General features: G+C 36.5%; 1 protein-coding gene across 1 annotated transcript; it reads right to left on the bottom strand.

The window, feature by feature from the left end:
* Positions 1-5,287: 5,287 nt before the first annotated feature.
* LOC149535162 (Homeodomain-like superfamily protein) lies at positions 5,288-11,518 on the bottom strand. The gene is made up of 8 exons (XM_089804750.1): positions 10,881-11,518; positions 8,815-8,919; positions 8,000-8,650; positions 7,754-7,836; positions 6,502-7,074; positions 6,247-6,339; positions 5,940-6,043; positions 5,288-5,725 (listed from the first exon to the last, which is right to left on the bottom strand). The coding sequence occupies exons 2-8, from the start codon at positions 8,906-8,908 to the stop codon at positions 5,656-5,658; spliced, it is 1,668 nt and encodes a 555-aa protein (XP_089660876.1). The 5' UTR covers positions 8,909-8,919; positions 10,881-11,518; the 3' UTR covers positions 5,288-5,655.
* Between the last annotated feature and the right edge of the window lie 952 nt (positions 11,519-12,470).

The raw sequence follows: 12,470 nt of genomic DNA, 5'->3' as shown, positions 1-12,470 counted from the left end.
GACCTGTCGTGTGTCAATTCAGCATTGGACGAAACGGGGGCCAAAAATTCGTTCGGTGGCCAAAACTTGGAAACAACGACAGGGGGTATGTTGTTTCACAACACTAATGAATGGAAAGAGATTTCGCAGGCTAGAAGAACACTTTGCGATGCCATAAATCTTCAAATAATATCCCACATTGGCTCAGGAGTAGTGTTTGAAGATGTTTAGAAACAAAGCGTTGCGGACGTTAATCCAAAGAGCCCGTCGGTGGTGTATATTGTCACCAGACTTTGAGCTTGGCATTGGATTGTGGTGAGTGCACCGGATTTGTAAGGGCCATGACCGGTTTAGGGAATATTCACTATAGTAAACAAAATATTCCTCGTGCCAAATAGAATATACCACTACACAGGGTTGGGATCTGACAGCCTGGTACCTGCAAAAAAAAATTTGTGCTACTTGCCCAGAGGACAAAAAAAAATTTGAAATAAAACAGTCAAAAAAGAAAAGAAAAAAAATACATATCCTAAAATTAATCAAATAGATCTACAAATGACCATACCTGAATTGCAAATTGGGGCCTCCAGGTGCCGATTTGCAAAAAAAATTTGCCTCACGGTCGACTTTGAGCTAAGGTAGTTGAGTTTATAGTCGATTTTCACCGAATCAGCATTCTGGATGCAATGGTGAGGTCAGATTTGGCTCTAGACGCTCCCAATTTCTGTGATACTTCGGATACAAGCTGAGGTGCTGAAGCAACAATGGTCTCAAACGGCTATGTGAAGAGAAAATCTCCAAGCTCTGATACCATGTAAGAATTTGCCTTAGGGAAAAATTCACCCAAGAACTAAGAACTCAAACACAAGCACAATTGTAGACCAAAAATAGAGTATGATCTGAATGGCAATATATTCATTCAATATGCGTTAAGAGTACACTAGGAGTGTCTATATATAAAGGCCTCTAAGATACATCTAGAATTTCTCAGAATCAACTACATGATAAGTCATACAACCAGGCACATGTCCACCAGATATGGGTTATCCTCCATTAAGCATGGAAGTAAGTGCGATGATGTGAGGATAAGCCTACAAGGGTGTAACATGCAAATCGGTGTTGTAGACAACATGTGCTAAAAAGGGAGTGCAAATAACTATGTTGTTTACATGACAACTCGGTGAATGATGCAAACTCCAATGTTGTAGACACCATGTGTTGAAATAGAGTTGCGAACTTCTGTGTTGTCAACATGACAACTCAAAAAGGTGTGCAAACTCCGAAGTGTCTCACAAAATAAAATAATAAAATAATGCATTAACCTTAGTAAACTTAAGTAAGTGTAAATAGTAAATACTTATTTACACCAACACTCACACATGCCAAGTCAAACCCTTATAGGTTTCTAATTTTCTCACTTGGAGAAAAGAGCATACTCCCTTAGCACATAACAAGACAAATGCAATAGACCCTTGATTAGCTATGTGCCTATGAAAATAACTAACGAAAACACAACATTTGGTTGATTTCATGAATGGTAACCTGCAAAACCATGCTTTAGTAGTTTGATTTTCTTTTCCTTTGGCCAAGGCAACCTACAATGTAAGACATTAATAGTGTTGTTTTGTTATCTTTGACGAGTGTATCTTGCATGCACAATGTTAGATCAAATAGTCCAAATAAATCGGTACACCAAGTCAAGTTGGCACTAAAAATAGATTATTAGGAAGCATATCAAGAATGAAATTTTTTTTTTGCTTTTAGACCATGAAATTCACTCGTTATTGGTGTGATAAAAGAGTGCAGAGATCATTTTCACCATATTATTGTGCAATGTGATGCCTCTATTGCACATGATAAATGCTAGTATCATGGGATGTGATGTGTCAATTAGGAGTGATGAGATGCTCTAAAGGCACGTGATGAAAAGTAAGATCATTTTGTGTCGCACGATGAGATGATATAAAGCGGTGTGATAAGATGCTAAAACATGTTATATCGTGTGTAGTGGCGAGTTTACTCACACAATAAATAGTCTTCAACTATGAAACAGGCTCAAAAGACCAAAATGGAGCTTAAAACTTGTTTTAGCCCCACGGTGAGCACCAAAAATATGTGAGAATATTAGTGTTCCAATACTATACACCTATACTTCAATCAATCATTACTTCTATTGGGGGTTAGTAGCAAGTGAAAGAAACTATGATAAACAACTAAAACCAAAGAGAAATTGATCTATTGTTTTCTAGGTAGAGAGAACAATAGTTTATGAGCTTAGCTCTCAGATTTGATGATCTTAGTCATTGTTAGTCACTCTCAAGTGGAAGATTCTATTGAGTCTGGATACATTGATTGCATTCACCTATCTTGTTTGATTTGTATATACATTACAATGATAAGCAAGCATTAACTATAAATAATGTGAAGTAGATATAACTGATAAATGGACTAAGCTAAGCATTAATGAGCATGTACAATGAAAGCCTAAGACCAGACCAGCATTATGACATTACTATGCAAGAGAGGGATCCGTTGAGCTAGAGTAAGCTTTCCTTTTATAGATTTTGGGAGGCAATGAGTGGTCAAGATACAAGATTCATGAGTAGTTGAAATTCTCACATTCATGATCCGTTTGATTGTACTTTATAGGTGAAAAAGGTTTCTCTTGTCTTTTTGGATGAAATGTCTTTTGCTCTTCTCTTATTAGTCCTTTTTTGTGTAATTATGTGTGCATATGGGAATGGGTTCACTTTATTAAAAAGGTGAGTTGACCTTTAACAAAGTAAACTAGGGAATCATTGCAAATAACCTTTTAGGCTTAGGCTTTGATGTTTGATTCTTGATTGATTGCCTTTGGTGGTTGATTTGATAATGATGATTGATAAAATATGCAACTTGAAGGATGCATAATGAAGTGATGTCTAGCATTTTGAATAATCATTTGAAATTAGGGGCTCTAGGTTTACTAGACTATTTTTAGGTGATTACAAGTCCATCATACAAATGCCAATACAAAATAATAATGCATGAACAATCACATTAACTTATAACACAATCTAGTAGAGATCATATAGCAAAGTTGTTCAAAATGAGACTATGGGAGGCACTATAGAACATCTTGAGATATGTAGAGATACTCTAGATTTTAGACTAAATGCATTTCAAATAGCTACACAAATTCAAATTACAAGTTTTCTTCCAAAATCAATAAAAGATATTAGTTTTCTTGGTTCCCAGTCCCAAAGTTAAGTTTTAATACAGCTATTCCAAAGTAGGTACAACACCTTAAAGTCTCCCTATATTCTCTTTGCCCTCCAAGCTTTCCTACTAAGTTTATAATGAAAGTCAATTCTTAAATATTATATCACTATTTACAATGGCTTGTCATAGAAAGAATAGGTAATTTACTTATTTTTTCTAGTCAATGAGAATAATTAACTTTTGCCTTCAAGATCTTCAGTGTTTCAAGACATGTTTAATGATTTTCAAATGTCATATTTTAATAGTGAGGCATAAATGTGTTTCAAGACATGTTAAATGGTTTTAAAATGTATCTTTTAATAATGAGGCATAAATGTCACAAACTCGGTGAGAAGAAATAACATTAGGTAGACTCTTGCCTCACCATCCATCAAATTTCCAATATGAAAGCTATAACGTTGAGTACATTTGCATTTTAAAAATTCTTCATTTAAATCCTAATTATTTGTCATAATTCTTTTGTATGCCGATTCATTCAACCAAAGGCTTATTTTAGTCAACATAAATAATTAAAGTTGCAGTGAGAGAAACTTGCAAATACAGGCTTTATCAAGCTACTTAAGTCAATCCAAAGCTACTAAGCATGAAAAATTAAAACAACACCCAAAGACAGACTTCAACCAAAGGCTTAACAATATATTGTACCAATTCGAGTCAATGTGGAGCCTACCAAGCATGAAAATATAAAACATCACTCAGAAAAAACATCAAAACGGAACCAGGCTATTGCACTCATCCCTAGCATGAGCAAAATTACAAGCAGCATCCATAGAATGAGAGCAACTTGCAGACAAGAAATCTAATATTATCCAAAAGGTGCAAATGAACTGAAATCTAAAATTGAAATATTAAAGAGATAATGAAAATCCCCACAATCTACTCTACCTCAGATTGAGATAACGTGTATTTAATATCATTAAAGATTGTTGAAGGTTTTGATAGAAATTTCTACTAAGAGCACAAGAAGTTTTTGTACCATCCATAGAATAAGAGCCTGGCAAGTTTTAGACAAGAATTCCTTTATTGTCCAAATGCAGCAAATAAACTAAAATCTAAAATTGTATTATAACTGAATAGTGAAATTCCTACCAACTAGCAACTGTGGTTAAGATGACATGTATTTAGTATAATTACAAAGGTTTTGTTCGAAATTTCTGTGGTTGCTACTTGAAGCTCATAAAGTTTTTGTAGGGCTTGTGGGAAAATTTCTAGTCCCATAAAAAACATATCCAAAACAGACAGATAATATAATAAGTTCCACTAAACAAAACCAGGCTGCTGCATTCAACATCCCTAGTATGAAAAACATTACGAATACCATCCATACAGTAAGAGCCCAACTTACAAGAATTCATTTGTTACCCAATCAAAATGAAAAAATTATAATCTAAAATTGAATTATAACTAAATAATGATAACTCCCACCGACTATTACCCCAGATTAAGATAACATTTATTTAATATTATTATATATTGTTGAAGGTTGTTTTTGTAGTGCTGGTGGAAAATTTTCCAGGCCCATGCTCAATGAGGCTTGGAGTAAGAGATGAATCTATTATATGGCACTTTGTCTTCCACATGAGACTTACGGGTCCATTAAAAAGGTTCATGAAGCCCATCAACATGAGTCCACATTTTAAAGACTAAATCTGAACCTTCAAAGAGCTAAGTAATTAACTTCCCTTTGGACAGGGTTTTTCATGTTAGGATTTGTAATCTAATACCCCACTTTGATTAAAAAGAGAAACAAATTTTCGAACAGTTATTAACGAATACGAGCTTTGTGTCACCTGGAAGCTACAATAATGAAATGTCAAATCTATTAAAATATTCAAGAAATTACTTCAAATTTCCTATCAGCTAGCTATCTAACCACTTGTGTGGGTTTAAGTTTGATTAATTTTAACAGGAATTAATTATTAAATTTGTCATGGATATTTACTTCCAAAATTATTAATTAAATTTGTCATGGATATTTACTTCCAAAATGATATGAATTAATGATTAGCACTCACAAAACTTTCCTCCGGGCACCACTGTGACACAGTTACGAAATTCCCTTCCTTTACTGATGATTGACAAATATTACAGATTTTACTAATTGCTGTCCATAAGCAACTATCCAATGCCACTAACCAGCAAAAAGATACTATACATACGGTTCTGTAGGCTTGAAATGTCATTTACAAAAATCCCGCCCTATGGTTCAAAGTTTTTTCCTGCAGTCCAGTTTCTCGTTATAACCGGCTGGTGCAAATTTGTTGGCTTTGAGTGGACGGCCAGAATAACAGAATATTTCAGCTTTGAATCTAGCAGCAACACTCCATGATCTAAACCTTTCAAATGAAAATTAATCATGTTGCAATTTGTTGCTGCTTGCACTATTTTACAAAAAAATCAAATTTTTGCCATGAATCACTCCATAGATGAGCTGGAATCTGCTACATCATCCTCACTGAAACTCGTAGGCATTTCACCAGCATGCCTGAAACAATCACAACCAAAACATGACCATCAGTTTAAAAACATGTTTGCTAAGATGAGATACAAAGTAATTTACTGAAGTTTGGTACTTTCTGCTTGTCAGTAGCAGAATATATGGAGAACTCTTATCACTTTTGATAAAAATATCAAAACGGTGACAACTCCCAACTTAACTTTGAATCTCCTACCCACTAATCATTGGTTCTTTCACTAACCCTTTTGTTTGATTCTTTAGCATAGACATCTTTTCAGCAGCAGCTTGGTACTTGGCCTCCTCTCTCTGCCTTCTATTTTCCTCCAGTTGCTTTTCTCTTTCAATCTGGTTAGGGAAAATTTGATGAGCATTCACAAAGTTTCAATAAAGAAATCAAATTGAAATCAAATCGCAAAGATAATGATTGAACCAAACTTGCTTTCTACTGCAAACAGATATTACAAGGCCAACCAAACTTGCTTTCTACTGCAAACAGATAGAACAAGGCCCCCCACTATACTACTATCTCAAATGTAGTCACTACTCACCCTCTTCTCTTCCTTCTGCATTAATTTTTGTTTTTCTTTCAGTTCACGTTCCCGTTCTCTCTGGATTCTTCTTTCTTCCCGGACCCTTTCTTTCTACAATTAATATCAAAACAATAAATCCATGTTAAATCATCAAATTTCGCTCTATAGAAAAAAACTGAATCTCTGGGGCAGTGTTAAAATTTTTAAATCAGAAGACAATTTTCTATCGATGAGGAAAGTTTATGAACAATAGAGCCCCCTCTGATGTAATACCTTTGTCATCTTTTTTGTCTGTGCTTTATCTTCTACTTGAGATGAAGGTAGATCACCACTTTGCACAAGGGGAGTCGCAGCTTTAACAATTGCATTCCCTCCAGATACATTGTAATATGGATCAATGCCATTATGTGGGTAAGAAATAGGCTTTTCCTTGCCCATGGTTCCAGTTTTCCCAGGCATAATGCCATTCTTACTGCCATACAAAAGTGGCATATATGTTTCACTGCTTGGCCTTACTAATTTATCTTGTCTGTGACGAGATGAAAAGCTTTTTGTAGCAAATCCAGATGATGGAGATTCACCAGGAGAATCCTCATCCATCTGCATTGAAGAATTCAAGTCAGGGACATGAAAACTATCACCTCCCTGGACATTACTACTTGCAGGCCTCCAGGTAGATTTGCCATTTAATGATTCATTTCTAGATAGGAGAGCCCGTTCGAAGTTAGGTGATAATCTTTCAAACTTTGGAGATGCGCGTTCAAATTTAAGACTGGATGGTATGGAGGGGTAGCCTAGCCTCGCACCGGGTGGACAGGGAACAGGGAACCCATGTGAACTGAAAACCTGCAAAAAATGAGTCAAATTTGTATTTTAATTTACCAGAATCACTGGCTTTGTTAGGTATGGTAAACCATTGCCAGATTTGGTATCAACTCAAGTACACTTCCATCAAAATATTGGGAAGAAGATAATAACGACTGCCCTATTCTATTCTGTAGATTTGTGATTTGTTTTCCCAATTATTATTCTCATGTGTGTGTGTGTGTGTGTGTGTGTACTATAAAATAAGAGAAATATACATAATTCTACAACTAATTCATTTCATAGTAGGGATCTATGATTCTAAATCATTCATAGTATGAATCTATGAATCAAAGTCATTACAACTATAACAAAAATTAAAAAACAAAAATAAAAATTAGTTTTTTGTTCTTTTTTTAACTGGACGAATCCAATCCGGTAACTAGGGCCATATATCATCTAGGCCTCAGATAATTATTAATTAAATCCTAGTGTCCCCATTCTTTCCTACTCAATCGCTCATCCATGTCACTTGAATGCTAAAAAAAGAGAGTTATGTCTCTTAGATGATGTTATTCTTGGGCTTATTTATGTCTTAATCTATAATAGTAGCAAGCAATTTATCCTATTAACTTATTTCAATAGTTTGCCTCTAAGTTGACTTCACCCATCTACGACACCTCCCTTGTAGAAATTGCACTACCCATAATCATAAACTTACTTTGTCTGCTTCTTGTCCCTTCACCAGATTCAACTTTCTGTGGAGATCATCAATAGCATCAGTTTTGCCATGGTAGTAAGGCTCTGCTCATAAAAAGGAATCAACGTGTGAGCGTTGCACAATTCTAAAGAAAAAGAATTATCAATATGGCTCGTTAATTAAGATAAATTCGCAGCATGCACTAAACCACTTTTATTGGCCAGTCAGAATTTAATGTTTAAGACAGTATTAGGCAAGACAAATTACCCATTGGAGCATCAAAGGCACCAGGAGGAATGGTTTGAAACTCCACACTGAGAGGTGGTCCATCTTCTCTGTATTCCTCTCCCAATTGTTTCTTAACAGCAATAACAGCTTCATGTTCATAATTTCCTTGTAAATGTGGGTCCATATGAAAATCGTCGCCTTTCTTCCTCTTAGCTTTCATTTCACAACGGCTGCCACTCTGTGGCAAACATCTTGTTGCTCCAAATTCTGTAGGATTTCCACTGTGCAATGAGGATCTCTCTTGAGATGCTGAACTACTTCCTGCAAAAGTGTCTTCCATATTATCATGATTTACTGTAAATAAATCCTGATCTCTAAGCTCTGATGCCAGGACAGCAGCAGGATAATCTGTAGCATTCATGGCCTGTGGATTTCCAGATTGCTTGGATGTCAAATAGCTCTGATGATCAACCTTTTTCCCACTACTACTGGAGTCTTGTTTAACTCCATTAGGATGATCTTGTACAAAGCCATTCTGTGGATCTTGTTTTCCATTGTCAGAAGCTTCTTCCTTCATAAGCCGTTTATCCTTTAGCCTTCTATGACAGAACCATCCCTGTACCTGCTTCTCAGATAATCCCAACTGTATGGATAGTTGTGTTTTCATTACTTCTGAAGGATACTTGTGTTCTGCGATGTAAATTGAATATTAGTATCCAGATGGCAAGCCACGGGGAAATTTATCTAAAATGTTTACTAAAACTGAAAACATCAATATTCAACCTTCCACCACCAGTCAAAAAAAGCAAGTGAAATAAGCTTCAAAAATTTGGAAATATAAAATGAACAGCTACCTGCATAGAAAGTCTCCAGACCCTCAACCTGGAAAGGAGTCTTCAATCTTCTTTTCTTGTTCTCTGGAGATATTTTATCCTCCTCAGACTCCATTGTTTGTCAATCTGAAAACATGTAAACAAAAGATTCATATTTGAGGCGATAATATGCAATTCTTATGCCAAGATAATTTCAGAGTGCTAAAGCATTCCAAGTCACTGAAGCAAAAATGCAGCACTTTTCAAAAGTGGTTCTCATTAAATATAAGGAGCGAGGGGGTATCTGCAACAGTCAATCCACGTCACAGATTTTAAATACTGGTCCAAAATTGTTTTGAACCACTGTACATAAAGAAAAAAATAAAAAGATGACTGAAGTAAAACAAAAATATAGGCTTCACAGAGCAGCACAGATACAAGATCACACCAAAGGCTGTCACATAACAGGAGAAAACAATAGCAATTGCAAAATAACAAACGCTAGAAAGCTTGCTAAAGCAGATTAAGCTTTATTATTTGCTTGTCTATGAAGAAAAACTCCAGAAAAAAAATTCTACCAGTTACGTGAACAGCTAACGCATTCATCACTCTATTACACTAAATACATTCTAAAGGTTCAGAAAAGGACATGAAACCGGACCAGAAAGGATGTTCTTACAATCAAAGAACAAGTTCCAACAAACACCTAGGGCATGTGTTCCCTCATAATCATGGTCAACATGCACACAGGAATATGTTATTGCTCGGGTGACAGACTCTTGCAGTTACCTATTACTAAATTCGTCTCCTGATTTCTCTATAAGAAACATATATCAAGGCTGAGGGAATAGAAAATCTTGCTTTCTAAAATATTTTTATAAATAGTCATCATAAAAGGCAAGACTGGAAAGATTTGCACACATAGGTTCCAGCGAAAACATTGCAAATAAAGATATTATAAAAACGAGAAAAACTAAAGAACAAATCCCAAACAGCGATTCCTGCAGAAAATTTTAATTTTTAATTTAATCTCCACTTTTAACTTAAGAAAATCTGGAACAAAGATTCTTCACATTACGAGACACGGTCAAATGACTTAAAAAACCGCATTCATCTCGAATTAACTCTGAAGGTGCATACAATAGGACTGAGGAGGAGGTTCTTACCCAAGAGCATATTCCTAGCTGAAAATTAAATAGAACTTTTAACATTGTCAAGCATAGTTGTCATAAAAAGCATAACCAGAAAAACACGCCCATTAAGAAGTTTGCATAGAATTAGACCAAATCTTACTATAGAACGTAATAGGAATAGGAATGGCATGATCAGGAATTATTAAGATTGTAAGAATAACACTCAAACAGCAATAGAAAATGAAGAAACTGAAGGAACTTACAAAGAAGAATCTCAAAATATGAAAGTGTCCTTACTACTAATTCATACACAATCTAATCTCCGCATACAATTAGGGGAAATTCTGACACAAAAGCTTTGAAGGTATCAAAGTAATTCGCAGTAGTTTGAAAGAAGCATACAGCAACGTTTAGCATAGGCTAAAAAATTGTAGCAAATTGCCAGAGATAATTGGCGTAAGAAACAAAGACGATAAGAACATGTAAAAACAAAACAAAATCCCCAGGCAGAGATTGAAAATAGAAAAGCAACGAACAGAGAGTCTAAAGACCGTGCACTCCTGGAAAGTCACCCAAAGGACGCATACACACAGGCTTAGGAGCACGCCAAAAAAATATTCTGGCGTGCAAGAAATAAAGACCAGAAGAACATGCCTGCACACAAAGTTTGAAGAAGACAGAATGATCGAAGACCAAAAGTAAAGACCACCGGTAAGAAAGAGTAACAAAACCTAGCACTCTGCAACAGGCAAAACCAAAAAGATTCTCCCCAAAGATCTCTTCCTTGTAGACTCTATTCCCTCAAAATTCTTGACGACAAAAGATCCACGGAAAAAACCCTTAAAATTCAAACGGAGCTTTGCATCCACCTAACAGACGTAAAATCCGTAAGCCTGAATAGGCGAAAACCCTATCCTATTCCAAATAAACGAGGCTTAAAAAAAGTCCAGGACTATAATTAAAGATAGAACGCACCAGAAACAAGAGATCCCTGCGTGGTGAGTCAGATTCTCCACCCCTCTTTCGCAAAGAAACAAAGTCCCAGATCTGCGGGTCGAGTAACAAGGGTTAAGAGCGACAACCTTCAGACTCTCAGAAGACAACAGGGGTTAAAATCCTCCTTCAGAACCCTCACACCCTTCTCTGAACACACAGCCAACGGATCTGAAGGCGCCCACGAAAAACAGAACTCAACGACCTTCGGCCACAAGAACAACACCAGATCTGTTGATCCTTGAAACCCTGGATCTGCCAGAGCGCACCGGTTTTACATGAAGCGCAGATAATGAGAAACCCTGAAGCCAAAAAAAAGCAATTCGTACAGGCGAAGAGAGGCGTGGATCAAAAGACGCACGGTTGGAGGCGTCTTAAATACCCTTCTTTGACAGGAACCAGAAGCGGTAAAACTAAAAAAGCACCCACCCCACCCGCATGCGATGAGGGCGATTCGATTTAGAAACAAGACGCCCAGGGCACGAAACCCGCCCTGGCCAAATAGTATTGATAGCTTGTCTTAAGCAAGCATAATTTTCTTGTTTCTCACCCCCACCCTCTTCTCGCTTTTGGTTTCATGAAACTTATTAGTATCATCACATCACTACAACAACAACAATAACTCAGTTGTAGTCGTTGTTGTTGATGATGTAGCGTTGGAGATTGAGGAGGTATTACTACAACTAGTAGCACTAACAAAACAAAGCCCATCATATCATTCAACCATTCCTATCCTGCAGCTGGTTGGCTGACTGGCTGACTGCTACCACCAATTCTATTTTCCGCCAAATTTGTATTCTATTTTTTCTAATCTACTCTTTAATCTAATCTAACAAGCCCAACCCCAAAAATCTTTTCCTTTTCCTTTTTGTTTTTGTTTTGTATTCTCCTCAGCACCAGTGCATAGGCCTACATGCAAGATGCATGCATGAATGAATATCAATGAATGAATGATTGAAATATTCCGCAAGCTACCAAGGAAGAGTCAAACTAAGCATAATCATCCGTGGCACCAGAAACAGCCTTTGCAGCGGTTCCATTATTATTATTACTACTACTCCCAGTTACATAAATTTAACGGGATTTACGAGATCAAAGAAAGCAAAAAGCTTATTTATATAATTTATTCCTTCCTTCCTTCCAACTAGTTAGGTATCATTCCTTCTAGGCATTTTCCCCCCTTTTTCCCTTGTCTGTGTCTCTCCTTGTTCCGCAATTTCAGATGTGAAGCTTTAATTGTTTTTCTCCGCGATTAAACCCCCAGCCCCCACCCTTCACTGCTACTTCCCCGCGTGTGTGGTATAAATTTAGTGCGGTGCCCTATAAATTATCCTAAATCATCCCTGCCCTGCCTCAATAGGTCCATTGATTGTTATTTAATTTAATGAAAGAAAAGGGAAAGGGCATTCTGATAAATATTGGTACAGGGTACAGAGACTTGCTGTTTCCGCCCTGTACTCTAGCTCCCTGTTTCTTCCGCATGTGGGTCCCTCTCTACACCATGAATCCATCCTTTCTCTGACGTTGATGTGGAGAGAAAAGTCACGGCATTTGTTTTTAGGGCAAACCCTT

Source organism: Cupressus sempervirens, chromosome 10, assembly GCF_028749045.1.
Source record: "Cupressus sempervirens isolate cs-2001-9-10 chromosome 10, ASM2874904v1, whole genome shotgun sequence".
In the NCBI taxonomy this organism is placed as follows: domain Eukaryota; kingdom Viridiplantae; phylum Streptophyta; class Pinopsida; order Cupressales; family Cupressaceae; genus Cupressus; species Cupressus sempervirens.
The sequence above is the reverse complement of the archived record's forward strand: the minus strand, read 5'-3'. Positions and strand labels throughout refer to the sequence as shown.

What these genes read in the sequence shown, in the direction of transcription:
- LOC149535162 (XM_089804750.1), bottom strand. Translation starts at nt 8,908, where the DNA reads ATGGAGTCTGAGGAGGATAAAATATCTCCAGAGAACAAGAAAAGAAGA. An exon ending in TCTGGAGACTTTCTATGCAG is followed by an intron (nt 8,651 to 8,814) that starts GTAGCTGTTCAT and finishes TTTACATCGCAG; the next exon opens with AACACAAGTATCCTTCAGAA. An exon ending in AGACAAAAAAGATGACAAAG is followed by an intron (nt 6,340 to 6,501) that starts GTATTACATCAG and finishes TATTAATTGTAG; the next exon opens with AAAGAAAGGGTCCGGGAAGA.